Source organism: Ursus arctos, unplaced genomic scaffold (genome assembly GCF_023065955.2).
Source record: "Ursus arctos isolate Adak ecotype North America unplaced genomic scaffold, UrsArc2.0 scaffold_21, whole genome shotgun sequence".
In the NCBI taxonomy this organism is placed as follows: Eukaryota; Metazoa; Chordata; class Mammalia; order Carnivora; family Ursidae; genus Ursus; species Ursus arctos.
The window spans coordinates 3,909,441-3,936,718 of NW_026622886.1; the positions used below are offsets into that span (position 1 = coordinate 3,909,441).

Consider the following 27,278-nt stretch of genomic DNA (forward strand, 5'->3'; position numbering starts at 1 on the left):
CACGGTGGGAGGCGAGGGTGAGCCCCATTTGCTGGGGCAGGGGATGAGACCCAGAGTGGGCAGGGGCCTTGGACCCCGTCACACAGCCGCGAGCAGGGCCCAGGTTTGTCCCAGGTCTGTGCGGCTCCAGGGTTCGTGCTGCCAGCATGAGAGGAGGTGGTCAGGCAGCGGCAGATGTGGGAGCCTCAGCCCTCGAGGTGCAGGGGGGGGGGGGGACTTGGGGCAGAGAAGAGGCCAGAGAGCCGGGACACCCGGTGGTACATTTGGCCTCCAGGGCTGGGTTGGTCAGGGAGGGTCTCGGGGCAGGGCCCCCGACAGCTATGGCCCTATAACTTGGGCCATGCCCAATGTGGGCAGATGGGAGGGCAGGGGTCCCACATACACACACACACACCAGAGCCGGGCGTTCCTGCTGGCCTGGGGGAGGCTCGACCTGGAGGAGGAGGGGACCTAAGACAGTGGCCCGTCCACGCGTGCCCACGGGCCCACAGCTCAGAGGGGTAAATAATTGAAGGCAGGTCACACGAACCTGCCCGCGTCACAGGATGCCTTCCCCCGGGTCTGGTTACGCCCCAGATCGCATTCTGACATCACTGGCTGGTGAATAATTAAGCTGCCACCTCCTCCCCGGCCACCACCACCAGCAGGCCCTCCGTCTCCAGATCTCATTCTGCAGCTTTCTTTGCTCGCTCCGGAGCTGTGGGCTCTGGAGGGGACCGACCCTCCGTGCTCCCAGCCCCGCCAGCACCTCCAGCCTCCCGCCCAGCAGCCGGCTTGCAGCCCACCCCATGGCCCCCGAGATGGACCAGTTCTATCGGTCCACCATGGCCATCTACAAGGTGAGCAGACGTGTGGCCCAGGCCCCAGGCCCGAGCGCCCTTTCTCAGGGCTCGAAGGTCGGGCTGGGTCTGGAGGACAGAGGGTGAGCATGACTATAGCGTGTTCTGGGATGGAAGGCCCAGAGCCAGGCTGGGTTGTGGGCACAGGGTGGGGATCCTGGGGGATAGTTAGCCATCCCAGCCCCAACCTGAGGCTCCCAGGGAAGGGGTTTGTCCGCAGTCACCCAGTGAGCGACAGGCCCGCTGAGACAGCACTCCTAGATGCTAGACAAAGGCAGGACGGGGCCCAGGGTGGCTAGAGGTGGGAGCGAGGCAGGGGCCCAAAGAGCCACCTGCCCAAGACTGGGGAGTCCCTCTCTGTCTGTCTCTGTCTTCCTGTCTCTTTCTTTTCTGAGCCCCTCACTCAAGTTTTCTACTTCACTCCAGATGGATTGCCACTGTCCTCATAGACTTTTATTGAGCACCTACTATGTGCAGGACCCTTTCATATGTAAGCCCCACAACAACCTGCCTGTAGGATAGAAAATAATCACCCCAAATGATGAGAAAGCCAAGGCCAGCACAGTAAAACAGCTTGTTCAAGGTCTCTGAACGTCCCAGAGAGACTTCTGCCTCTGGGACCCAAGACCCAAGTCTAAGTCCATGCCCCAGGCCCTCTGTACCCCAAGGGTACTCTCCAGCTGGCCGTGGCCTGAGGTGGTCCGTGACCCAGCCACAGCCTTGCTCCCAAGGGGCTCTTCTTTGAGGAAGTCAAGATGTGCCCTTGCCCCTGAGGTGACTGTCAGACACCCGTGTGTCCAGCCCGGCAAGGCCTGGACCCAGTGCAGGGTTGAGCCACCCCCAGCGGGGGGCTGCAACAGACCACAAGCTTCCTCCCAATGGGAGGAGGAGAAGCTTCCAGGTGCATTGTCTTGGGAGCAAGCTCCTGCCAGGGCAGGTGTGTGAGCGGGAGCCAGTGTGGAACAGGGATTCGGGGAGATGACCTCGAGGGCCCTGCCACAGCGTCAGGATTTGGGGTGACTCCACACTTCTAGGCGGGTTTCCCTAGAGTCAGGCTCCTCTCTGGGGCTGGGGGGGGGGGCGTCCCTTTCTTCCTCTCCCTCTCCCAATCTTCATCCTCCCTCCCTTTGGCCTCGGGCCCCAGAGCATCATGGAGCAATTTAATCCCGCCCTGGAGAACCTGGTGTACCTTGGGAACAACTACCTCCGGGCCTTCCATGGTAAGTGCCCGGCCCCCCAGCCCCCCAGCCCCCACCGTGCCCACGCACCTGTCCCTCCACGCAGTCACCTGCACCCCCGCATCGTCTGCACCCCACACCAGACACTCCACTCGGGCTCGCCCGTCCACACTCCCACCAGCACTCTCACCCGCACACCCGCACACCCGCACACCCTCCTCTGCCCGCTTCCTAGATGCCCCCGGATGCCCCCAGAGACGCAGCGCCTGGTCCTGGCGGCCTCCACGGCCCCTACTGCACACACTTAGTATGTGTCACCCGGATGCTACCCCATGAGCCCACTGCGATACCCAGGCCCACCTCGGCAAGCCGGGCTCTGTGCCACGGCTGTGTGTCCTCACTCTGCCCAGTGCCCCCACCCACACACCGACAGCCAAACCTCCCCCCACGGTGCCGTGCAAAGAGCTACCCCTCCCCCGTTTTCCAACAACACCCGCTCCACCAAGGCTAATCACTTCACCAGGGCTTGCAAGGCTCTGGGCCAAGGACAAGCCAGGGACACACCCGGAGTTGAGGGCCACACAAGCCCTCCCTGCCTTTTAGGACTTTGGAGTCAAAACCTGCTCTCCTCCCACACCAGGTCCCCCAGCCCACCCCCAGCCCATGCCCCTACCCCTCGCATCACGCCACACGTGCCCACACCCTCCCATGGGTGCACACAGACGCCTGCACCCCCGCCCACGACAGATACACGCCGAGTCCCCGTGCGGGGTGCAGCTGCCCTGGACCCTGCTCCACACCCACTTCCTCCTCTGGCCAGTACCCCGCGTTCACACACACCACCCAGGAACCCCCCCCCTCCCCGGACACCTCTGCCAGATCCCACAGTGTCCCCTCCATGCACCCTCTCCTGACAGGAGGGATCCCCTGGGGGGGGGGGCGGATGGAGGAGGGGGCTGGGGCTACACCCATCCCCTGTCCCCACGCAGCTCTGTCTGAGGCGGCTGAGGTGTACTTCAACGCCATCCAAAAGATCGGGGAGCAGGCCCTGCAGAGCTCCACCTCGCAGATTCTCGGTGAGGCGCTCCCCCTTCCACTATATACTCTTTCTTGGGCCTGGAGGGCTCGCCTCGTGCTGCCGAGGCCCCTCTGTCTCCCTGGTGCTGTCCCTCAGGCCCGGGGTCTGCCTGGCCCACCATCCTGGCGTCCCAGAGAGGGTTCCTTTCATGTTCCGACCCTTCCTGGAAATCCCCTCACGCCACAGGCCTTGCAGCCCAGGGTGAGTCCAGAGCCCAGACTCCTGCTCCGGAGCCCAAGCCCCTCCCCGCCACTCCCTGCCGGGCTGATCGAGGGCTGGGACAGGCACTGCCATCCTCCCAGAGCCATCTGGGAAATCCTTGGACTTTGGTCCCCAAATCCCGTCTCAGGCAGCCCCTGTGACAGCTTCTAGCAGGAGGAGGGCGGGTGGGGCGGGCTGCGCCACTGACGCCACCGTTCTCTGTGCCTCCAGGAGAGATCCTGGTGCAGATGTCGGACACGCAGCGGCACTTGAACTCTGACCTGGAGGTGGTGGTGAGTATCGCGCCGTGTGGGCCTGAGACGTCACTCAGGAGAGTGGGCTGCGTTCCAAGGAAGACGAGGGCCCCACCTACCACGGCCTTTCTCAGGGAGGGCTCCCTGTGGCCCTTAGTGACACACAAGCGCAGGCCTTCCGGGCACCTCCCAGGCCCAGCCATGCGGGGCGTGTGCACCTGCCAGAGCTTGTCCAAGCCTCCAGCAACCCTGGGGGGCAGCCGCCGCTTCGGTCTCCATTCTACAGACCAGGAACCCGAGTCCCTTGCCCGCAGTTCCACAGCGAGTGGAGGAGCTAGGGCGAGACAGGACCGCTGCTCAGGTGCACGCGGCCAGGCCCTGCGCCTCTCTGGCTCCCCGGCCCCTCCCTCCATGCTCCCAGGGAGCTGCCAGCCACCTGGCCTTGATACAGCCATGAGAAAACCCCACAGAACTAAACCCAGTCTTCCCAGTGAGGGATCCCAGGCCCTGCTGACCCAGCAGCCTCCCTGTGGCGCCCCCCAGTCACAACCCAGCACCGCGAACAGCTGCCCTCTGCAGACACGGCCTGGTGTTCCTACCTCTGGGCTGTTCTCCCAGCCCAGTGGCATCCCCTGCCTCGCTGGCCAGCACCTTACCAGGCCTCCCTTGACCCCTGGGCAAGCTCATTACTTCTCCTTCTGAACTCCAGCGGATGCATCTATGCCCTCTTAGCACGTGGTGGTGAAGAAAGCGAGCTCTGCTGCCAGAGCACCTGGGTTCAAAGCCCGGCGCCACCTGCCGCTGGCCTGTGACCTTGAACAAGCCTCTCTGTACTTTGGCCTGCCTGTCTGTACATTGAAGACGATCATAACTACCGGCAGGACCCTGGTGAGGACCAGGTGAATCCCTAAGGATAAACTAGGTGCCCTCCATGCATTTCCGTGGTGATAACGGGCAGCAGGATCTACTGGCCTGGCTATCCCTGCCGAGACTGGGAGCCCTGCAAGGGCCGGGGTGGGGCCCGGCACAGAGCAGGGCTTCACTGACTCTGGATGGAAAGAGCAAGCTTTGAAAAGAGAGTGGGGGCTGGCCACATGGAGAGGAGACGAGAGGGCGTTCCCAGGGGGCGCAGCGGGCAGAAGTGGGCCAAGGATGGGGAGCTGGGGCGGAGTAGGAGAGGGCCTCATGGTGACGGGTCTTGGAAAACTTGGGAGGAAATGTCAGCTCATTGTGACAGCATGTGGCTCTCAAATGTGTGTGGGGGGAACCCTTGGAAGTCAGTGTGTGCTTTGGGGGACACCAGAAAATAGCAGTTTGGTTGTCCTGTCAAAATGGGGAGCAATTGCAGGAGCAGAAAACATGCATCCACCAGCCCAGGATAAAGCCCTGGGCCGGGGCCCTTCTCTGGGACACTTGCAGGCTTAGGGCTCAGCCGTGTTCGTCCTGGGGTTCAGGAAAGGAGCCAGGAGCACTGCTTGTGCTGGCGGCCTGTGACTTCCCATCCTGGGCTTTGATGGCTCTCTGTGTCACTCATGGCCCCCCTGGGCTGGATGAGGACGAGTGTCCTCCAGGCCCTCTCTGTAAGGAGAGCTGCCCTCTCTGGGCACCGGTGTCTTGGCTGTGACAACTGGGCAGGGCCGTCGGCCAGGACCATACCAGACGCAGCACAGCAGACACTGTCTCCCCCGTGGGCTCATTCATTCAACAGCTCTCTTCAGCTGGGTGCCGGGCACTGTTGCAAGCGCAGAGAAAACCCTGGCCTTCCCCAAGAGAGGGGCCAGACAAAACCCAAGACTAACGAGGGAGCATATACGCAACAGGTTAGACGCAAAATGTGTTCCGGAGGCAAATAGAGCAGGGAAGGCACATAGCCAGTGCGGGAGGGCTTAATTTTTATCAGATATTCCAGGAAAACAGCCCTAGGAAGGGGACCCTGAGAGGGGCCTGGAGGAGGCCAGGGTGTTAGCCAGGGAAATGCGTGCGGGAAGGGCATTCTGGGCGGAGGCAACAGACCCGAAAGGCTAGCAGAGGCGCGTGTGAAGGAGATGATCGGCCATCACAAGAGCCCTGTCGTGTGGCCTTGCCCGAGCCCTGGCCATTCTGAGTGCGCAAAGCCAAAGGGTGACAGGATCTGCTTTTGTTATTGTGAACGAAAACACAGACAGGAAAATCTCACTGAACAAATTAGAGCTTAAGGAATCATTTTAAGGCAAACTACCGTCCAGGACAAGAACTATGCCAGCCTCTCGGGGACCCCTCCCTGCGCCCCCTGTCAAAATCACAGCCCCTCCCTCCCCTCCTCCCTCCGAAAGTGACCACGGATCCGACACTTCTTGCCCTCCTTGTAGCTGATCACTCGGGCGTACGTCCCTAAATTACGGTCTGGTTGTGCTCTGTCTCTTTTCTTTCAAATCTGCCTTCAAGTTTCTCAGTCCCCTGGTTCCCCTCCATCCCTTTTGCGCCCTTACGACTTGTCTGTTGAAGGCCCTGGGGCCCTATGACTGGTTTTCCTACAATCTGGAAATTGCTGACCTCACATTCCTGGCATAGTTCAGCTTCTCCCTCTGTCCTCTGGATGCCGGGGCTTGATCAGACCCAGGTTCTATCCCTCTGGCAAGACCACAGAGGGCACTGGGTTCTTCCGTCGGGAGCCACGGCACGTCTGTAGCATGTGATATGAACAGCCGTGGAGGCTCTGTGTGTCCCGATCCACTCCCACCTTGGGAGTTAACCGGCTCTTGTGATGCTCTTACCCATGAGCTGGGATATTTCTATACGGAGACGCTTCTCCTTACCTACCTTGTTACCAGAGGCACGTTTGGGTGGGAAAAGCAGGATCAAGGTTTATTCACTCCCTTTACTTATTTATTAACTTTTAAGCTCATGAACACGCTCCCTGTCATCCTCTGAAGGTGACCCATGAGCTGTATTGTTTCCTCACACCATTACTGTAGCAGTCTTTAGTATCAGCCGTATTTGTAGATTTAAACACATCTGATGTATTTCAGTCCTTCGCAATTTTCTTGTCTTTAGCCAAGTTGAAAATGTCCCCTCTTTGGCCAATAGAAGCTTCCTCAGTCTGGCTCGAGTCTCCTGGGCACAACCCTAGTAGTTTTGACAGCTTTCTAGCTGTCTTGCTTTGCTCAGCCTCTCAGGGGTTCCACAGCATCTCCTTTGTTCCTGGTCCTCCTCAAGAATCCTGATTCTCTTGGGGGGGCGCCTGGGTGGCTCAGTCGCTTATAAGCGTCTGCCTTCGGCTCAGGGCGTGATCCCGGCGTTCTGGGATCGAGCCCCACATCAGGCTTCTCCGCTAGGAGCCTGCCTCTTCCTCTCCCGATCCCCTTGCTTGTGTTCCCTCTCTCGCTGGCCGTCTCTCTCTCTGTCAAATAAATAAATAAAATCTTTAAAAAAAAAAAAAAGAATCCTGATTCTCGAGGATACAGAGAATGAAAGCATTCGGTCATCCCGGACGTCTTCAGACACAGAACGCTGATCGTTGCTGTTGAAAAGTCTGATGATCGATTTTTTTCCCATCATAAATCATTTGCTTTCTCAGTCTAGGTGCCCAAAAGATTTTTCCTTTTTTTTCTTTTTCTTCAGTCCAGTAATTTTTCTAGACATGTCTTGGTGTTGATCAGTCTGGGTCAATATTCCCAGTCACATGGGGTATTTTTGCAATAAATAGTTCTGAATCTTTTTTTTTTTAAATTTCAGGAACGTTGTCTTAAATCACAGTTTTTAGAATGTTTTTGTTCTCTGTCTTTGCATTTCTTCTTCAGGGACTCCTGTTATCTGTATGTTAGATCTCCACAGCTTATCTCTAACATCTGTCCTTCCTCTTGGCTATTTTTACTTTTTTCTTCATTTCTTCCCCCCACATACTTCCAGATGTTATGATTTAATACCTGGACCAAGAATGGAGCCCATAATAGAAGTCCTATCATGGGGGCGCCTGGGTGGCACAGTCATTAAGCGTCTGCCTTCGGCTCAGGGCGTGATCCTGGCGTTATGGGATCAAGCCCCACATCAGGCTCCTCTGCTAGGAGCCTGCTTCTTCCTCTCTCACTCCCCCTGCTTGTGTTCCCTCTCTTGCCGGCTGTCTCTGTCAAATAAAATCTTAAAAAAAAAAAAAAAAGAAGTCCTATCATGGATGTATCTATACATACAATAATATAGAAAAATATATTCTTATATATAGTATATATTAGATATTAAATATGTAATATCAGCTTGAAATTCACCCCTTTAAAGTATACAATTTAGAAGTTTTTAAGGTAGTCACAGAGCTTTGAACCCATCCCCACTATCTAATGTTGGAACATTTTTGTCACCCTCTTCCCTAAAACACTGTCACCATTAACATTCACTCTTGTTTCTTTGTTTCTTTTCATTAAAATAAGTATTCCCCCTCTTTGGCAACCCACTCCCTGATTTCTGTCTCTGGAGATTCATTTTGCCTGTTCTAGGACTTCATATGATGGGACTTGTACCTACGTGTTCCTCTGCGACCCGCCTTGTTCACCCGGTATGATGTCCGTAAGGTGGCTTCACACCGTCGTGGGGATCGACGCGTCGTCCTGTTTGCTTACCATTCCGCTGAAGGAGTCTACCACAGCTTGTTTATCTCTTTTTCTGCTGATGGTCATTTGGGTTGTTTCCAGTTTGGGGTACTATGACTAGGGCTGCTGTGAACATTCTCGCACAAGTCTTCTGTGGCTGTATGTTTTCATTCCTCTTGGGTAAATACCTGGGAGTGGAATTTGTGGGTCACAGGGTGACATATATTTGGCTTTACATGAAACCGCCAAAGAGCTCTCCAAAGCCACCGTGCTAGCCGCACCCCCGCTAGCAATGTGTGAAAGCTGCTGCTGCTCGACATGCTTGCCAACCTTCGATGTTGTCCATCGTTGTTATTTTAGCCATTCGAGAAGGTATGGAGCGGTACCTCACTGCGGTTTCATTTCGCGTATGCCAATGACTAGAGACTTTTAATGGGCTTACTGGACATTTGCATATATTCTATCATGAGGTGTTTGTTTAGCACTTTGCCTATTTATTGGGTTATACTTGTTGACTCATAGGAGTTCTTTATATAGTCAAGATATGAGTCCCTTATCAGATATATGCATGATGCATGTTTTTTTTTCCAACCTATTGCTTGTCTATTCATTTTCTTTTTTTCTTTTTTTTTTAAAGATTTTATTTATTTATTTGACAGAGAGAGAGACAGCCAGCGAGAGAGGGAACACAAGCAGGGGGAGTGGGAGAGGAAGAAGCAGGCTCATAGCGGAGGAGCCTGATGTGGGGCTCGATCCCACAATGCCAGGATCACGCCCTGAGCCGAAGGCAGACGCCTAACCGCTGTGCCACCCAGGTGCCCCGTCTATTCATTTTCTAAATAGTGTCTTTGATGAGCAGAACATTTACATTTTTAGGAATTTGGCTATTTAATTGTTTTCATTTTACAAAAGGCAGAATCTGTTTAAACTCAGTAAACTGCCTTACAATTCATGGGACTGATGCTATGGCAACAGCAAACACCTGCCTCTGCTAATTTGACAATTTTAAACAGCGGTCTGTGTTTGTATCCTATTTAAGAAATCTTTGCCTACCGCCACGGCAAAGACACTCTAAGGTTTCTTGTGGAAACTTTATGTTCTGGACTTTGTATTTATTTCTATGATCTATCTTAAATTTGCTTTTGTGTATGAAGTGAGATAGAATTGGGGGTTCTTTCCCCCTGTATAGACTTTCAGTTGTTCCAGCACCATTTCAAAAAGACTTTGCTTTCCCCATTGAACTGACTTGGTGTCTTTGTCAAAATTTGATTTGTTGTATATGTGTGGGTCTATTTCTGAGCTCTCTACCCTTTTCTATTGATATATTTGTCTATCCTTACACCAATACCACAACTGTATTAATTGCTGTTGCTTTATAGTGAGTCTTAAAATCAAATAGTCTAGGGGCGCCTGGGTGGCTCAGTCAGTTGAGCATCTGCTTTGGCTCAGGTCATGATCCCAGGGTCCTGGGTTCAAGTCCTACATCAGGCTCCTTGCTCGGCAGGGAGCCTGTTTCTTCCTCTGCCTGCTGCTCCTCCTGCTTGTGTGCTCTCTCTCTCTCTCTCTGACAAATAAATAAATAAAATCTTTAAAAAAATTAAATAGTCTAAGAATTTTGTTCTTCTTTCTCAAAATTATTTTGCACATTCAAGATCCTTTGCATTTCCATATTTAGAATCAGCTTGTCAATTCCTTAAGAAAACCTGCTGGAATTTTGACAGGGATTGCATTAACCTATAAATTAATGGCTGTCATGGGGGCACCTGGCTGGCTCAGTCAGTAGAGGATGCAACTCTCAATCTTAGGGTCCTGAGTTCAAGCCCCACAGTGGGAGTGGAGCCTACTTTTAAAAAAATTATAAATTCATGGTCATTTTAACAGTATTGAGTCTTCTGATCCATGAACATGGTATACCTTTCCATTTATCCATTTCTCATAGCAACACCTCATCATTTTCAGGGTACCAGTCTTGCACATCTTTTGATAGATTTGTTCCTAGGTACTTGGCTTTTTTAGCTATTATAATTGGATTTTAAAAATTTCATCCTCCAGTTGTTCATTGTTTGACGTATATTTTAGTAGGATCACTCTGGCTCCTGTACTAAGAATAAAATATGAGTAGCAGAGGACAAAAGCAGAAATAGGAAGACCAGTTTAGAGGCAGTAATCTAGGGGAGGGTTGAAATGGCTTGGGAAAGTGGGAACAGTGGTAGTGTTGAGAAGAAATCAGACTGAATGTAAAGCCAATAAGATTTTTTGATGGTGTGGATGTCAGTTGCAAAAGAAGAGGGAGAGTCACACTAACTCCAAGGCTTTGTCCTGATAACTGGAAAGGTGTAGTTGCCATTAGCTGAGGTGGGAAATACTGAGTGTGGAGCAGTTCAGGTGGAGGGGAGAGATCAGGGACTTGGTTTTAGACATGGTAAGTTTGAGGCACTTATTAGAAAACCAGATGGAGATGTAGACCTCAGTTGTATGTATGAGGCTAGAGTTTGGGGTCAAGGTTTAGGGTGGGTTGTTTGTCTGGGAGTCCTGAGCATATGGACGGATGAGCTCATGGAGCGAGTGGATGTAGGAAGGGAAAGGAAGAGGCCCTGGGGGATGAGGAGGTGAGGGAGAATCAGCAAATGACAGAGAAGAGGCAGCAACGATGCGCGGGGGTAAGGGGGAGTGCAAGGAAAACCAGGAGAGGGTGGTAGGCTGGAAGCCAAGGGAAGAAGGTGTTTCAGGGAGAGGGAATGGTCAAATGTGCTGAATGATGACTATATGATGCATCAGATGAATCTGGAGAGCTGGCTTTGTGATGGGAAGTGCAGTGATTTCAACAAGAATTTTCTTACTGGCGTGATGGGGCACAGTCTGACTGGAGGGTGTTCAAGAGCATACTGGAAGACAGGAATGGGGTTAGCCTACAGGGACAATTCTTCCGGGGTGGGGGGGGGAGTGCCTGTATAGGAGACAAAAGGATTTCTTGCGTGTTAGTGGAATAACTCAATACATAGAACTTACAGTGCGTGTTTTCCGCAATGGGCCTGCTCTCAGCTTCTGTACTGAAGGGCTCGCAGGACCCGCTAATGAAGTATATGCTGGGAGAGGGGACGTGGGGGAGGGCCGCGTTCTGACCTACTGGGAATTCCTCAGTCTGCCTGGGGTTGGTGACTTCCGTGTTTCCCAAGCCACCTGTTAATAGATAGTCCTATGGCTCCCCCATAGCAAGAGCTCAAAGTTCACATCAGTTATCAACCCCTTAATAGACTGATTTCCTCCGGAGCTTAATGAAGACTTTCCATTAACCCCATGGTGCCTGGGCCCCATCTAATTGGTGATCAGAGCCAAGCCGTGGCAAGAGGAAGAATTACGATCCGGCGGTCCTGTTCTCACACACATATCCACGGGATGACTCAGTTCATACCCGATTGGAAGCAGGAGAGTGACGGCTGATACATGGAAGGTGGCTCGTTCATAAGCTATGTCTCCTAGGCGAGAGTAAGAGAGGGCAAACAGAATTAGGAGGAAGGGGAAAGCCCCCAGCTTGTCTGCGGCACTGACAGCAAGAGCCCTTTCATCTGTATCTTTAAAACATTTTAAAAGAGCTCCTGCACCCAGGCCTCCCTGGGGAGACCGCTCCTAGCCGCCCAGGGCTCCCAGCTGGGGGCAGGCTGCACCACCCCCCTTGCCCAACTTCGTGACAGCCCCACGTCCCCCTGCACTGTCTCCCCACACCAGCTCTGCTGGCGGAGCTGGCGTGTCCGTTCTGTGGGTTTTGTGCGTTTTAGATATTTTCCGTAGCTTTCCGTGTAGCTCAAGTTTGTCCCCAGGTACCACTCAACGTCTTTATGAGTGCTCCGGTTACAAAGTTGCCTGGCTTTTGCGGGTCGGCTCCAACCCTCTATCTCCCCTAAGCCCTGTTGTTTATTTTGGGTGATTTTGCAGGATACGGGGATTTTCAAGAACACACGTTTGGTGTTCAAGCAGGAACCTTGGACTGTCTTTTCAGGCGGACACAGGGCCGGGGGAGGGGCGAGTGAGGCGCCCCTGGGGGGAGGTCTGGCAGGTGCACGTTGGGAAGGCTCACTTCCTGGATCCAGTAGACAAGGGCAGATATGTGGTCTTGGCACCGTTCATAACACTGACCCCTCTACACACACACACACACACACACACACACACACACATCCCAGCAGCCACAACTCAGGGTTCAAGGCATGGCCAGTCCTGAGAGGGCTACACTCAAGCTCCCCTATAGACCAGCAGTTACCAGCTTCCAGAAACAATTACGGGAGAAAAACGTTAAATTTGTAACTTTTATAATTGGCTGGTTTTCCCTGAATACTGGAAGAAGATGACCAGCATTCTTCTTCCGGGCAACGCCCTACCCCAAGGGACAGAGCTCCCCCAGCACAGCATGGGGACCCCGTGGCAGCATGCCTGGCAGCACCCACGGAGGTTCTTGAGCAGGTGCTGCTGAGGGGAAAGGGGGTGCAGACAAAGGAGGCTGAGCACAGAGGTCCCCTGAGGCGGCAGTGATTGCAGGATGGGGGACGCTCCTCTCTGCTCCCTGTGAACCCAAGGGCAGAGCGCGCAGCTGAAGGGTTTAGAGCTGGTGTCCCCACAGCACACAGTGACCCAGGAAACGCTGATGGGGCGTCCAGGGGGAAGGTGCCTGGTGAGCACCAGGGCTCCCAGAATCAAAGCTCTTTGGGCTTACTAGGCTGGACCTTCAAGAGCATCTGGCCAAGACCTTCCTGGTACAGAGGGGGAAACTGAGGCCCAGAGAGGGGCAGCAACTTGTCCAATGTTCTAGAGCAAATTGGAGGCAGAACCAGAATTACTAGGATGTCGCTCTTCGGGGTCTGAGCCCAGTAGCCTTCCCCGGCCTCCTGGTCACCCAGGTGCTCGGCCACCTCCGTCTCACCTGTCGTGGAAACTAGCCGCCCCTCAGCTAAGGCCTCAACAGCTGTGAGCACTGTCACTGGGTCAGGCCCTGCCCATGGTGCTGGGGACACAGAGATGGTCAGACAAGGTTCATGCCCACAGCGGCCCACTGCTCCTACAGAGCGCCTATGATCAGGGGCCCAGCAAGAAATTCTGTCCTATGGCCAGAGGGACGAAAAATAAACAAATGAATGGATATACGTTCCAGAAACAGAATGGGAAAACAACGGATTCAGCTGGGGAGACTCCCCGGTAGAGGGGGTAGGGAAGCTGGTATTTGAAGTCTGGTAGGAAATTCCAGGCAGAGGGAATGGCATCAGCAAAGCACAGACTGGGACTAAGAACCAGAAGACACTGATACATGTATGCAGGGGGTGTGGCCCGCCAGCCACCGCCCTACCTGTTTGCATATGGAACCATTTAATCTTCCCTCCAACCCGGTGCTTGTATCAGGACCATTTTCTCCGGGGTCTGGGCAGGTGCCTGTGTGTTCGGAATGCGGTGGGCCGTATTGGACTGGGCGGTGCCAGGGATGCTGGGCCTGGGAATGATTAGGGTCACCCCGATCACCCCCACCCTGCACTCCACACAGGTGCAGACATTCCATGGAGATCTACTACAGCACATGGAGAAGAACACCAAGCTGGACATGCAGTTCATCAAAGTAAGTGTGGCCGCCCACCTTGGCCCCCCAGCCCATCACAGGCAAGACGGCCTCTCCCCGTTTAATGGATGAGCACACCGAGGCCTGCGCTGGGCATCGACTGGCCCCAGGCTCTCCACGTTCCCAGCTGAGCGCCCCGGGGCCCTGTCCAGTGCTCTGACCCATGGACCCAGAGTCTTGAGCTCTTTGACATGGGGGTCTCCTTCCTCTCTCCGCCCTCCCCAAGGACAGCCGCCAGCACTATGAGATGGAGTACCGTCACCGAGCCGCCAACCTGGAGAAGTGCATGTCTGAGCTGTGGCGCATGGAACGCAAGAGGGACAAGAATGTGCGGGAGATGAAGGTGCAAGAGCTGGGGGCAAAACCAGGCTCTGGGGGGACCCCCTGACACCCTCCTGAGCTCCCCCACCCAGCTCCAGCTTAGCTCCAGGAGGGCCGCCTGCCCCATGCTCTGTGGTGGGTGTAGCGAGGGAGGGCAGCCGGCCCCGTGGGTGGGCACAGCAGCCCCGGCCCTCGGGCCCACCTCAGCACCGATCCTTGCGCGGTCGCTGCCCCGCCCTCCCCAGGCTCCCCAGGCCTCCCGCCTTCTACTTCTCGGAGAAAACCCAAGGCCATCAGCCGTGCTGCTCCTGACTGCGGTAGCCAAGGTGTAATTCCCCAGCAGCCCCGCCATCCTCCGCTCCCTCCTGCCCCTGGCTAGGGCCAGCCGTCCTCCCAAGCTCAGGGCCCCATCCCCGGCCTTGGTCTCCCCGACTTCTATTTCCTTTCCTCTCTCCTCTTCCAGCTCCCTTACTAAGCTCTTATCTCTCCTCATCAGAATCTACCCTCCCAAGTAGGGACTTATTGATCAATGCATTCACGTTTCCTTAAACCACCCTCCCCGGGCCCCTCTCCGTGCTTGGCCCCGGGCCTGGGGCTGGGGGCAGAGGGATGGCTCAGACATCAGCCCTGCGTGTGAGATGGGCCCGGGCTGGGCCGACACAGAGCCCAGACTCAGGAGGGTGAGGACGCCCATGAGAGGTGGGCCCGGGCGCTCGGATGAGCTGGGTGCTCAGGGAGGGCCTCCTGGAGGAGACGGCTGATTCAGGAAGGACAGGAGGCTTCAGACCGCTGGTACTTGTGGAGGGTGGGATGAGGCGTCCACTCGCCGCCCCCAGCCAGAACCCGCTTCTCCCACAGGAGAGCGTGAACCGGCTACACGCGCAGATGCAGGCCTTCGTGTCTGAGAGTCAGCGGGCAGCTGAACTAGAAGAGAAGAGGCGCTATCGTTTCCTGGCCGAGAAGCACCTGCTGCTTTCCAACACCTTCCTGCAGTTTTTTGGCCGGGTGAGCGGGGGCCGGGGGGACAGCCAACGGAGCCTTCCTAGGGTCTGTGGTCTCTGTGAGCTGGCTGCCCACGGGGATTTCCCTCCCTTCGCCCATTCCCTTCTATCCTTCTTCTCTGTACATATTTACTGCTTACTCTCCCCATCTATTTCTTTGGTTGTTTATTTGTATCTTCAGATATTCATTTGGTTATTCCTTCATGATTTCGTCTATTCTCACATTCATTCACTAATTCATGCCTTTATTCACTCACGTATGAACCATTTATTTCCTTCATTCCTGCTTGCATAGACTCACCGTTTGCAAATTCATCAATTCGTAGGTTTATTTAGCTATTGCCTATTACTTTTATCATACTGTTTAAATCCTCTGCGCTCTTGCTCTGTTCCGTCTGCTAGACCAATCTCTTTGGCTTTCTAGTGGATTTTGCTTTCTATATTTAACTGCCATGTTGTTTAGTGCTGTTGGGTTTACGACTATTATACCTTCTCTGTAACTGTTACCATTTATGTATTTAATATCTTACAATCCAGCCTGATGCTTTTCATTTCACTTTGGCTTGAGATTGAAATTATCCTCCTTTCTCTTCTGTGAACTCTTTGTTTTAAAGTTTTATTTTTTTAAGTAATCTCTACACCCAAGATGGGGTTTGAACTCATGATCCTGAGATCAAGAGTCACACACTCTTCTGACTGAGCCAGCCAGGCACCCCTTTTATCTCTTTAAGTGTGTTTTCTGTCCCTAACATACAGCTCAGTTTTGACTTTTAACCAGTCTGACAGCTTATGTCTTCAAATAGAGGAATTCAGTTCATTCGCAGGTAACCCAACAACTAACATACCTGTTTTATTTTACTTGGTCGTTTCCTCTTTTCCGCCCATGCTTGCTTGTGCCACTTTGCTTGTGTTACTATAGATTCCCCTTTCCTCTTTGTTAATTTGCAAATCCTACTGTTCTTTTCATCTCTCTTCATGACGACCTCACTTTGTGACCCTCATGATAACATAGATTCATCTCTTATGTTTTCCAAAATATACTGATAACACAGCCCCCTCGACATACTCTGTCCATTGCAGCCCCCCACCCTTAAGATGAGGCCTGGAGAAGGATTTCCCTGCTTCGTTGGCACTCTAAAACGTGGCCTTACTCCTCCCCTTATCCTCCCCGACCCCAAGCTCTTGGTTTTGCCAAAAAACTTCAGGACTTTTAGTTCTAGACCCTCACGAGTCATTTCTTTGCACTATGATCCTTCTATTTCGAGAAACTTCACTTAGATCGTGTATATTCCCAATGCCTGGTGCACAGTCACTTGCACTGGTATTTCACTACACACGTGATCAGATACGCTGATACCGCTGGTTTCACTCCTTTTCATTTCCCGCTGTCTTGAGTTTTCTGTCTGGATTAATTGAATGTTTTCTGCAGATGTGCCACCTGAATCCATGCGTACGTGCAAAAGTCTCACTTTGACCCTGGGTGCTGAGCAGCCTGTCGGCTGGTTGAAGGATTCCAGGGCTGTAGGCTTTTTCTCCTGGGCTCCAAGAGGATGTTCCCCTGTTTTCTGGTGCTCTGTGTTGTGGATGCGAGGTCAGGTGCTGGTCTGTCTTCTTTCCCTCTTAAGTAAGTGGCTCTCTCTCTGGATGCTTGGAGATATTCTTGGTGTCCTTGGGACCCAGGCATTTGTCCGGGCACCCCTAGATGGGTGCCTGCTGGGCTCAGGTCTTTCAGGTCAGTGGAGCTGTTGGCTCTTCCGTTTCTTTAACTATTATCTCTCCACCATCATTCCTTCTTCTCCTTCCAGAACTCCACATCTATGACCTCGTCCCTAGCCAAGTCTGTTCACTTGTCCTTGTTCTGTAGTTTGAGATATTCTCCCCCCCCTTGACCTGTCAGGCCTGAGTGTGTTCTCACCAGGACTGTCCTGTCTTCTAGTTCATCTGTTCAATCTTCGGTCTTCAAATCGTGCTTTGTCTGGGTTAGAAGGGCTTCGGTATGCAGCAAATGCTCCTATCAAGATCTTGTCGAGCTTGTCACCCCCTTCTCTCAGCCTCCTGGGTGGTCTGCTGGGTTCTCCTCTCTCACTGCTGGGTCCTCTCAGATGCCTTGTTTCTTTCCTTTGCCTCCTTATGCTCCTATTCCCACTCAGGGTTGAGTTGAACTGCAAGGCCTCAGGCAGTGGTACTGGCAAACATGGGAGGACTGGGGGAGTGGAGAAATCTCTACCCCAGTGGGACCCCCTTCTAACCCAGGCCTTCCTGTTGCAAGCATGGGCTCTCACCTCGGCCTCAGGGATAGGGATTAATTTAGCCTACTCATCCAGAGAACCACTGTAGACACGGCTGCCAGGGAAGGTTGTGCGGAATGAGCACTGCACAAGGGAACCTGGTTGAGAGCAGGGCCTGTGTTCCACTCTTCAAGCTGAACACACTGGTGCAGACTGTGTTTTCCTGGAGAGAGGAACATCTCTCTCTTTTTATAAAGAGGCCATCCTCTCACCAAATATATGTCCACCAGACTCTGTCCATCCAGAGATAACACCTGTCTCTAAATTACAAGGAGCTACCCTATGGGCTAGCTTCAGCCCAAGCCTATGGAGTCCTGGGACTCAGGAGAGCCAGCAGCCCCTCCCAGGCCACAGTCAGAAGAGACACTTGACACTGACCTCCCCAAGTGTCTCTGTGGGCAGCACTGCCTGAGCCCTTCTTCCCAGCCTCTCGGTTGTGGGTCCTCAGGCCCCTGCCAGCCCAGTGTTGGCCCAGGTTCTGTCCTGCTGCCTTCTGTCAAGGTCCAGCAGGGGCCAAAGCCTCCCAGTTACCCACCTGGCATGTGGCCTTGCCTGCCTGGCCTGTCCTGGCTGTTGACCCCTCTAGAGGGGGACTGGTGGCATCTGCAGATGGAGGGGCCAAGGACCCTGGGATAGCATTTTCCACCATTCCCTCAAAACCGATGACCTTGTCCCTGCGTTTTTCCAATGTCATCTGTTCCTTCATTCGTGTATTTAATAAATGTGTTTTGAGTCCAGATGGCATGTCAGGCCCTGGCTCTGTGTCCTATCTGAGACAGAGCGGGCCGCGGACCCATCACCCGGCCAGCAGCCTCTCTTCCCTGATATGCCGCCAACACGGCTTCTCCCCGCCTCCCCCAGCCTCGTCGCTCTGCCTGGTACTTTCTACGTCTTTGCACTCTTGTTTAGTTGCCATTTGTCTTTCTTTGTATTCTTGTCTGTTTCCCAGCCACTGCATCCTGGCTGCAAACCCAGCAAGTGATCTCACTTCTCTGGGTCTCATTTTCTTATCTGGCAAAAGAGGGAAATAGTCCCCATCTCGCAAGGTTGATGCAGTGGTGGAATGTCCTATGAGGGACCCAGTGGAGTCAGGTTCTCCCGCCCCTACTCTCTCCCCTCCAAAGCTGCAGCCAAAAGCTATCCTTCGGGACCTCTGTCTGCTTGCAGTCAGCTGCCTCCCACAGCCCCCAGCAGACTCCTGCCTCCCCGCCTCAGCCAAGCCCCTTCCCAAGTCTCTGAACCCGGGGACCCTCAGGTGCTGAGCCGAGGTGGGAGACCTGGCTGGACCCAGTGCCTGATCCTGGCTCCGGCTGACATCCTTCCTCTGCCCCCCTCCCCCCAGCCAGCCCACGGCTCAGGGCTCTGCCTTCTCCTCCTGCCCCTCCCCTCCCCCACAGAGTGCCGCTCTGGAGACGAACTGCTTGTTCATTTTTGAAATAGTTGCATCGAGATGCAATTCATCCATTTAAAGTGCACAGTTCAGTGGAGCCTCGGATATTCACAGAGTGGTGCACCGGTCGCCACAATCAAGTTTAGAACGTTTGCATTACCCCGAAAAACCCCAGCAGCCCTTGATGGTCATTCCCCACCCCTCCCCCACCCCACCACAACCCCCCACTCCGGTCTAGGCCACCTCGATCTACATCCTGTCTCTAGAGATGTGCTTCCTCTGCACATTCCATATAAACGGAATCAAACAAAATGTGGTCCTTTGTGACGGGCTTCTCTCATGAAGCACGTGCAGGTAAGATCCCTCATCGCTGGGGCACACATCCATCCTTCGTGCCCTGCTACTGCCAAACACTGGTCTGTGGTCTGGAGACACCACATTTCATTTATCCATTCATCGGTTTATTTGCGGCTGATACGACTAATGCTGCTGTGGATAGATGTCGAAGTTTCCGTGTGGACGTATATATGTTCATTCTTCCCGGCTGTACGGGAGCGGACTTGCTGAGAATGGGGTAACTCTGTTCAGCTGTTTAAGGAACTTCCAGACTGTTTTCCGAAGTGGCCGCACCATGTCGCGGTCCCGCCAGCCGCGTACGAGCTTCGCAATGTCTCCGCATCCTTGCCAACACCTGTTCTTGTCTGTCATCTTGACTCGAGCCATGCGAGTGGATGGAAAGTGGTATCTCCCTATGGCTTTGGGGCGCGTTTCCTGACGGGTAGCGATGCTCGTGAATGCCGTTCCCGGTACTTACTGGCCGTTGAAGTACCTTCTTTGGCAGAAAGCTCCTTTCTGCCCATGTCCTGAACCGTTCCCTTCCAACGGTTAAGGGGAGAGCTGACCCCTCCACTGGCTGCCTCCTGCTGAGTGATTGCCCCTCAAGGAGGGGGCCCTGGATTGAATGAGCCAGACTTCCCCTAGGGATGGGGGGGAACACATATCGTGTTGAGTGACCCCGCTGGGCTTTAGGGCCCGCAATCCTCAGATAGTCAAGCATAAATATTTACCCGTGACAGTATCTAGAAACAGAATGCACAAGATCTGGAACAAGATTTAAAGAATGAGGAGGGCTGGGCACAGCAAGGGGTCACGCTCACGCGCCTCGTGTACCCAATCCCAGCTGAGTCCGCGTCCGACCAGTAACATGCCCCCCCGCCCACCTCGCCCTCAGCGTCTCTGTTTATCGCACTCGTGCAAGTCTATCTCCAGGATAAATTCCTGGGAATGCAATTGGCGAGCCCAAGGATATAGGCATTGGTTGTCCCAGTCTACCCTTCTGCCAGCCATGCTGGAGATTCCCTTCTTCTTGACAACAGTGTGAGAGCAAACTTTTCGATGTTTGCTAATCAGCAAGGTAAAGCTGGTATCTCCGTGTGGTTTTATGTTATCCTTGTCTTAATAAGCGAGACAGATCTTTTCATGGTCCCAAGCCATTGGATGTCCTTTACTAGGACGTGTCAGCCTCTTTTCCTCCTTTATTCTTATTCATTTCTCAGAGCTCTTTATATGTTACTGAAATTAGCCCTTTCTTGGTGATGAATTGCAAGTATTTTCCATTTGTCATTTGTCGTTTGAGTTGCTTCTTGTAGGTTTTGCCATGTTTAAAAAAATTATTTTTATTTAGTCAAATGTATCAGTCTTTTCCAGTCTATGGGGTCTACAGCATACTTGGAATGACTCTTCTGCTCCATAAATGTTTTTAAAACTTCTCCCACGGTCTCCTTATGGTTTTGAAAGCCTGCACGGTGTTTCTTCCCAACCACAGGCGAAACTGCCTGGAGGCAGAGCTGAGGGAAGCCAGAAAAGTGGAGTGCTGCCCAGACTGGGGCTTGGTACTCTGGCCTTTATTCTCAGAACCCCCTAGGACCCTGGCAGGTGCTTTCCACTGAATGTTCTCAAACTGGGCAAAAACCCTGTTAAAAATATGGTATACAGAACCCAGCATCCTTGCTTTGCGCACTGCTTCTGCAGCAAGCACACGAAGACCTTTGGAGTTTGGGCTTTTTGCTGTTCTGCTACTTAGTTATGCAAGGCAACAGACGGGCTGCCCACCTAGTGACCAAAGGGCCTAGTTGCTCCTGTGACGTGAGTCATTTCTGTTTCACTGCCTGGGATCCCCGTGAGGTTTTCAGCAGCCGGGCCAAACTGAAGGGAGGAATCATGGAAAGGTGCCATCACAGGGACAACTTGCTTACTATCTCTAGGAATTTTCTAGCCCTGGGAGGGGCAATCCCTGCAGGATTGGCAAAGGCCCAAGATGTCAAAACATCATAAAATACAGAAAATTAAAAACACGTTTCATGCACACAGCAGGTCCGACATTTAAAGCCCTCCCACCCCCAAGTGGTTATGGACTATGTCATCAACGGCTGAGTTTCTGGTCCTTGAAAGTATTCAAACAGAGTCAGATGCCCATGTACTGGAGACACTAGGAATGCTTATGTAGACTAAAAGGAATAGACAGGAAATACTGTATTTGAAAGGCTTCTTTTAGGAAAGGACTCAAACTGGCTTACATAGAAAAAGTATTTATCACTTTAGTTACTATGAAGCTCAAGGATTTCAGGAATAGCTGGATCAAGGAGCACACATCTTCAGAAATTTTCCCTTAGTTGTAGTTTCCCGTGTTGGCTTCACTTTCTCTATTTAGCAAAGCCCATGAGGTGAAAAAATATATTTTTACAGATTGTTCCAGGGTAAGTCCTAGGATTGGGTTCTTTGGTCAGAGTTTCTGGGGAAGTGCCATCCCTGAGCCCATCACTGGGGCCGGTAGGGTGGAGCAACCTGAGAGGCCAGGCCGGGGTCTACCCCTACCGCCGTACTGGGCCGTGGGAGAGCCCGGCCAAAGCACACAGACTGAGAGAAGGGGCAGGAGAAGCACCTCAAGGAAAACTGAGGGGCCTGCGACAAAAGAGGGATAAGGTTAGACGGTGGCCGAGTCCAAAGTGACACGGCAGAGGTCTCTGGCTCCTTCCGGCTAGAAAATCGGGTCATCCTCCTCTTGCGGGGCCCAAGTTCCCAGGTCTAGGGTGCCGCTTTGGAGGCCCCAGGACTGGGGGCTGCTCGGATCTGGCTGACGCCTGTGTCCCCCCCGCGGCCAGGCCCGGGGCGTGCTCCAGAACCGCGTGCTGCTGTGGAAGGAGCAGTCGGAGGCCAGCCGCAGCCCGTCGCGAGCCCACTCCCCAGGCCTGCTGGGCCCCGTGCTGGGGCCGCCCTACCCCTCGGGCCGCCTGACACCCACCCGCCTGGACATGGTGAGGCCCTGGGCGCCCCCGCCGCCGTTCGCGCCCCCGCCGGCCCCCGCACCCTCCGCAGCGCCCTGGGGCCTGCGCCCCTCCGCCTGGAGCCTCCCGCCCCCCAGGCTCCCGGTCTACGCGGCGCCCCCGGGCCCGCCCTTCCGCCCCGGCGCTGCCTGGGCGCCCCCGTGGTGGCGGGGCCGCAGGCCCGAGAACCCCTACGCCGACGTCTGGGACTGGGGATGGGGGCTGGGCTAGGGCGCCGCTGCGCCCCCCTCCCCGCCCCACCCTGCCCTGCCCGTCTCCCCTCGCAGCCCCAGAGGGCCCTGGCGGAGTTCGGCTCCCCCCGCAGCCGGCACGGCTCCGGCTCCTACGGCCCCGAGCCCGCCGAGGCGAGGTCCGCGTCGCAGCTGGAGCCAGACCGCCGGTCGCTGCCCCGGACGCCGTCCGCCTGTGAGTGGCCCCGGCCCCCTGGAGCGCGGAGGGAGGGCCGGGGACCCGGGGGCCCGGGAAGCGGCACTGAGGCGGCGCTGCAGCAGGCGGGCTCGAGGGCAGACGCGAGGGCGAACTGCCCACCCACGCGCGCTGCGCTCTCCCGCCCTGGCAGCCTCGCTCTACGCCAGCGGCACCGAGCGCTCGCGCTCCAACTCCTTCGGCGATCGCCCGGGCGGCGGGGGCGGCGGCGGGGGCGCCCGCAGAGCCCGCGCCCTCGTCTCCCACTCGGAGGGCGCCAACCACACGCTGCTGCGCTTCTCTGCCGGAGACGTCGTGGAGGTGCTCGTGTCCGAGGCCCGGAACGGCTGGCTCTACGGCAAGCTGGAGGGCTCTTCCGCGTGAGTGGGAGCTGGGGCGCGGGGGGGCTGTAGGGAACCCGGAGGCCTGGGCTCGCGCCCGGATGGAGACTTGTGCCCCCGGCCCCCCACTTCCATTCCCGGGGCTCAGACAATTCTCCCCTGCCCCCCCCCGTCCCCCGTCGGTGTCCTCATCCAGCCCACGGGGTTGGAAGAGGACAGGGCGGTGGCCCTTGGGAGGAACGGGAAGGCTCTCTCCCTGGTGCGAACACTGCGGGAACCCCGCGGTGGGTGCTCGGAGACTGCTTGTGCCCCACACAGAGGGAAGAGCAGCTGACCCCCTGTAGCCTGAGAGTCAGCGGAACTCTGATGGAGGGGGTGGACCTGGAGGCGCCCCCCCCCCCCCCCGCCCCAGCCAGGCGCAGAGGCCATGCGGGGACCTCGCAGGCTGAGCTGCAGTCACGTGCAGGGATCTGTAAGGTTGCAAACTGGGGTTGGTTTTGACCCCGGGAGTCGAGGCGCGAGGTGGGGAAGTACTTTGTGGTCACTGCAAGGCTGGCGGAGGGCAGGGGTCGGCAGCCACAAAAGGGGGTGTGCAAGGATCCCTCTTTCTGCCAAAGCAAAAGGGGGAGGTGGGAGCTTGTTGGAGCCAGGCAGTGACCCCCACAGGGCTTATGGGCAGGAGACTGCGTGGTGGCCACTCCCACTCATGCTACAGGGGAGAAGGGATGGATGAGGGCTTAGAGGGAGAGTCAGGTGTGAGGGTGCTCGCAAGGGTGGTGGTGTGGGTCAGTGGACTGTGGACCGGCAGAGGGTGGAGGAGTGTGGTGTGGGGCAGTGGGCAGGTGGAGGGCGCTGTGAATCCGTGGATGGTGATGGGTGGAGGGTGGATACGGGGGCGTGGGTCAGTGCATGGTGCGCAGGTGGAAGGAGGACCAGGAAGTGGTCGTGGGGGTAGGTGGATGCGGGTCGGCAGGCGGGGTGCACTGAGTGGTTGGGGCCGGGAGGATGCATGGATGTGGGTGCACAGGCTGGGGGTGGCTGGAAAGGACATGAATGAGTTGGCAGGGGTCAGCCAGCTGGGCAAGAGCTGAGGGATGGGTGAGGGACTGGTGGCAGGTGGGTGGCTGCCCATGGGGATCGTGGATGGGTGATGCGGGACGGGGTGACGCATGGCTAGAGGGATGGATGGCAGGCGACAGTTGGCCCGATGTGGAAGGATGGGCTGCCGGGTAGAGATGGCTGCAAACACCAGGGGTGGAAAGCCCTGCTCTGTGGGCCCACGAAGGCAGCCGGCTGCCCTGAAAGTCCCCCCAACAGGCATGTAGCGGACTTCCTGGGGGCCGGAGTGTAAAACCATCTAGAGGTGCTCTCGGACCATGTGCCCGGGACACGGCTGTTCTCTCCGTGCAGAGGAGAAGATGGCAGGGAAGGAGGTGGTGGGGAAGGAGATGGCAGGTGTATAGTGAAAGCACTTTATAGTGAAAGCACAGGTAAATCGTAAGGAAATGATTTTATTCTGCCAGTTCGAGTGAAAATTGCTTCCAGGTACCTTTAGGGGAGAACGCTGTTGATTGGGTTTGGGGGTCTAAGGTGACTTTTTGGAGAACACTTTCCCAAGTGTTCTGCAAGAACCTGAGGGGTCCCAGGGCTCTGAAAAAGCTGAGGAACACTGATCGAAGTGCCTCTGCCCCAGCCCCAGCTGCTCTCGAGGCGCAGTAATGAGCCTCCAGCCAGGCAAAGACTCCAAGAGTGGGGATCCCTGGGGTCCCGGGAACCAGAGTCCTAGGGTGGACGGAAGCAGCGGAGCAGAGCAGGGCCCTGGGTTGGTAGTGAGGCATCTTGGGCTCAGGTGCCCCTTCCTCTGGGCTCGTACATTTGCCTGTGGTCCTCAGCCCCCACCCTGTCCCCTTCCCAGTCACCCTTGTCGTCATGCATTTGCAGGTCTGTCTGTCCGTCCGTCTGCCAGGCCGGAAGCCTCTGGGGAGTAGGAACTGTTTCTGGGCCCTTGCGTGGTGGGTGCTCAGTGAGGAGGGAATGAAGCGGGTCACCACATGTCCTTGGACACATTGCTTTCCTCCTTGGACTTCAGTGCCTCCTAAGGCGACCCCGCCCCTGGCAGGACGTGAGGCTGGCTGGCTGGACTTGAATGTCGAGAAAGATCTCCTTGAGGGACTAAATGAGTTAGTCTGGGCAAAGCCCGCGGAGCGAGGCCTAGCACCCAGCACTGCTCAGGGATTGCTCTCAGGGGTGGGATTTGACCACTGTTGTTGGGCCGTTTGCTCAGGCGACCCTCTGCCCGCACCCCGCAGGAGCGGCTGGTTCCCTGAGGCCTATGTGAAGCCTTTGGAGGAGGCGCCTGTGAGCCCCATGAATCCCTTGAGCCCAGTGACCCCCATGAACCCGATGAGCCCTATGAATGAGCTACCTTCCAGGTACCTGGGTGGTCAGAAGTGGGCCAGGGTGGGGACTTTGGTGGGGGGTGGCCCCACTCTCCAAGGGGACATCTGTGAGTTGCAGTCCTGCGTGGGCCCAGCCTCCTTTGGTCCCTGGAGGAAGGGGACCCCCCCCCACGCACATGAGAAAGTCATTGCATCCCTCCCTCTGCCTCCTCTTGGGGCTGCCTTCAAGCCCATATGGCCTCCTTTGGCCCAGGTACAAGGGAGGAGGCTGTAGGATGCCCAGGAGCCCAGCAGATGGGGTGGGGTGCAGTAGGGGCCTGACGCCTGACCCCCTTCCCGTGCCTCCCTCCTCTGGACTCAGATCCTACCCGCTCCGGGGCAGCCACAGCCTTGATGACCTCCTGGACCGGCCGGGCAACTCGGCAGCCCCCTCGGAGTACTGGGACGGCCAGGCCCGCTCCCGAACGCCGAGCCGCGTCCCAAGCTGCGCCCCCAGCCCCGCACCTACACCCTTGCCTGACAGCCGCCGAAGCAGCATGGGCAGCCCGGGGGTGGCCGGTGACGTCAAGGTGAGCCCCCACACGCCTGTCCCCAGCCCTGGGCTCATGCAGTGGGCCGGGAGACTGGAGACCAGGTAACCCTCCCTGCCTGGCCACTGGCGGGCTGCCAGGGGCCGTCCCACCCCAGCCTCAGTTTGCCCATCTGCAGGGGAGGAGTGGGATGGACTTCTGAGTCTGGGGAGGGCGAAAGCATTTCTCTCAGGGACTGGAGCTCCCGTTGTCCTGCTGGGGGCCCTGGACAAGGCCTGTCCTTCCCACCTCCCAGGATAGGCAAGACCAGGATCCTGGGGCAGAGCTGGGGCTGGGGCAGACTGGGCAGGACCGGGGTGAGGAGTGGGGTGCAGGGAGAGCAGCCGGAGCCTGGCGGGTGGCACTGTGGCCCAGAGGCTTCTCAAATGTGAAGCCCACAGAATTCCGGTCTTCAGAACACCGGGGCCTTATTTCCCAGAAGCCTGGGCATGCAGGGGCCTCTGGTCTTGTCCTCTGCCTCCCTGGAACGGGGAGTGGCAGAGGCAGGGGCTCGCCTGCCCCTTTTGCCCCTAACCTGGCCCTTCCTCCACCCCCCACCGCAGAAGCTAATGTCCTGGGAACAGCACCCTCCAGAGCTCTTCCCCCGGTGAGTCCTGCAGCAGGAGTCGGGCTCAGAGGAGGGCTGTGGGGGGGGGGGGGGGGACGAGGCAGGGGTGCGTGGAGGTGGCCAGTGGGGGCAGGAGGGAGGGGTGGGCACTAACTCAGGGGCCCAGCCGCTTCCCCTGGACCCAGAGCCAGCTCAGGACCTGGGCCCCTTTCACCCCGACCTCTCTGTTCCCAGGGGCACGAACCCCTTTGCCACCGTGAAGCTGCGTCCCACCGTCACCAATGACCGCTCGGCGCCGCTCATCCGCTGAGGGGCTTCCTCGGGCAGGGGTCTGAGGTCGGCCCCCCACACCTGCCCAGCGGCTGCCCGGAGCTGGCGGCAGCAGCAGCGGATCCGGATCCGAGAAGCCGGGGTCCTGACACCGGGGGTGGCGGCCCTGCCCCAAACCGCGGCCGCAGCTTCAGCAGCTCCAAGGGAACTGGCTTGCGGTCTGGGACCTTCAAAATAAAGCAGGCAGAATTGGGGGACAGGACCATTTCTTCCCCTCCAAGGGCCCCAGGACTCTCCCTGGGCGCCTACCTCGTGCAACCCCAATCCCCTTCCCCTCCTCTGCCCCCGTAGGGAGGAGCCCTGCGCACCCCCTTCCGCAGCCCGCATATGTCCTCCTGTTTAACTTTTGTAGACGGTGAGAAATAAAGCAAGTGGACAGCAGCAGGACTGGTGGTGTCTGATTTGGGCGACAGGGTTGGGGGGGTTGGGGCTGGAGGCCTCCCGCTGGAGAATGGGGTCCAGGAGGTCCTGAAGGTCACTGCTCTGCTCCCACACAGCCCCTCACAGCCTTCATTGTAAGCAAACCCTTAGATCCGTCCTGAAGCCCTCAGGCTGAATCCACCCCCCTCTGGCCCTGTCTCTCTGCAGCTCTAGGTTTCCCAGGAAGTGGGGGC

General features: G+C 56.0%; 1 protein-coding gene across 1 annotated transcript; it reads left to right on the plus strand.

Annotated features, from left to right (window-relative positions):
- The first annotated feature begins 246 nt into the window (after nt 1–246).
- BAIAP2L2 (BAR/IMD domain containing adaptor protein 2 like 2) lies at nt 247–27,038 on the plus strand. The gene is made up of 14 exons (XM_026479653.4): nt 247–839; nt 1,984–2,059; nt 3,007–3,093; nt 3,528–3,589; nt 13,637–13,708; nt 13,935–14,051; nt 14,888–15,034; nt 21,870–22,022; nt 22,319–22,457; nt 22,612–22,837; nt 25,108–25,230; nt 25,559–25,766; nt 26,330–26,373; nt 26,569–27,038. The coding sequence occupies exons 1-14, from the start codon at nt 789–791 to the stop codon at nt 26,642–26,644; spliced, it is 1,581 nt and encodes a 526-aa protein (XP_026335438.1). The 5' UTR covers nt 247–788; the 3' UTR covers nt 26,645–27,038.
- The last annotated feature ends 240 nt before the right edge of the window (nt 27,039–27,278 follow it).

Coding starts and splice junctions, on each gene's coding strand:
- BAIAP2L2 (XM_026479653.4), top strand. CDS start 789: ATGGCCCCCGAGATGGACCAGTTCTATCGGTCCACCATGGCCATCTAC. Junction 3,094..3,527: donor CTCCACCTCGCAGATTCTCG/GTGAGGCGCTCC, acceptor CTGTGCCTCCAG/GAGAGATCCTGGTGCAGATG. Junction 13,709..13,934: donor TGGACATGCAGTTCATCAAA/GTAAGTGTGGCC, acceptor GCCCTCCCCAAG/GACAGCCGCCAGCACTATGA.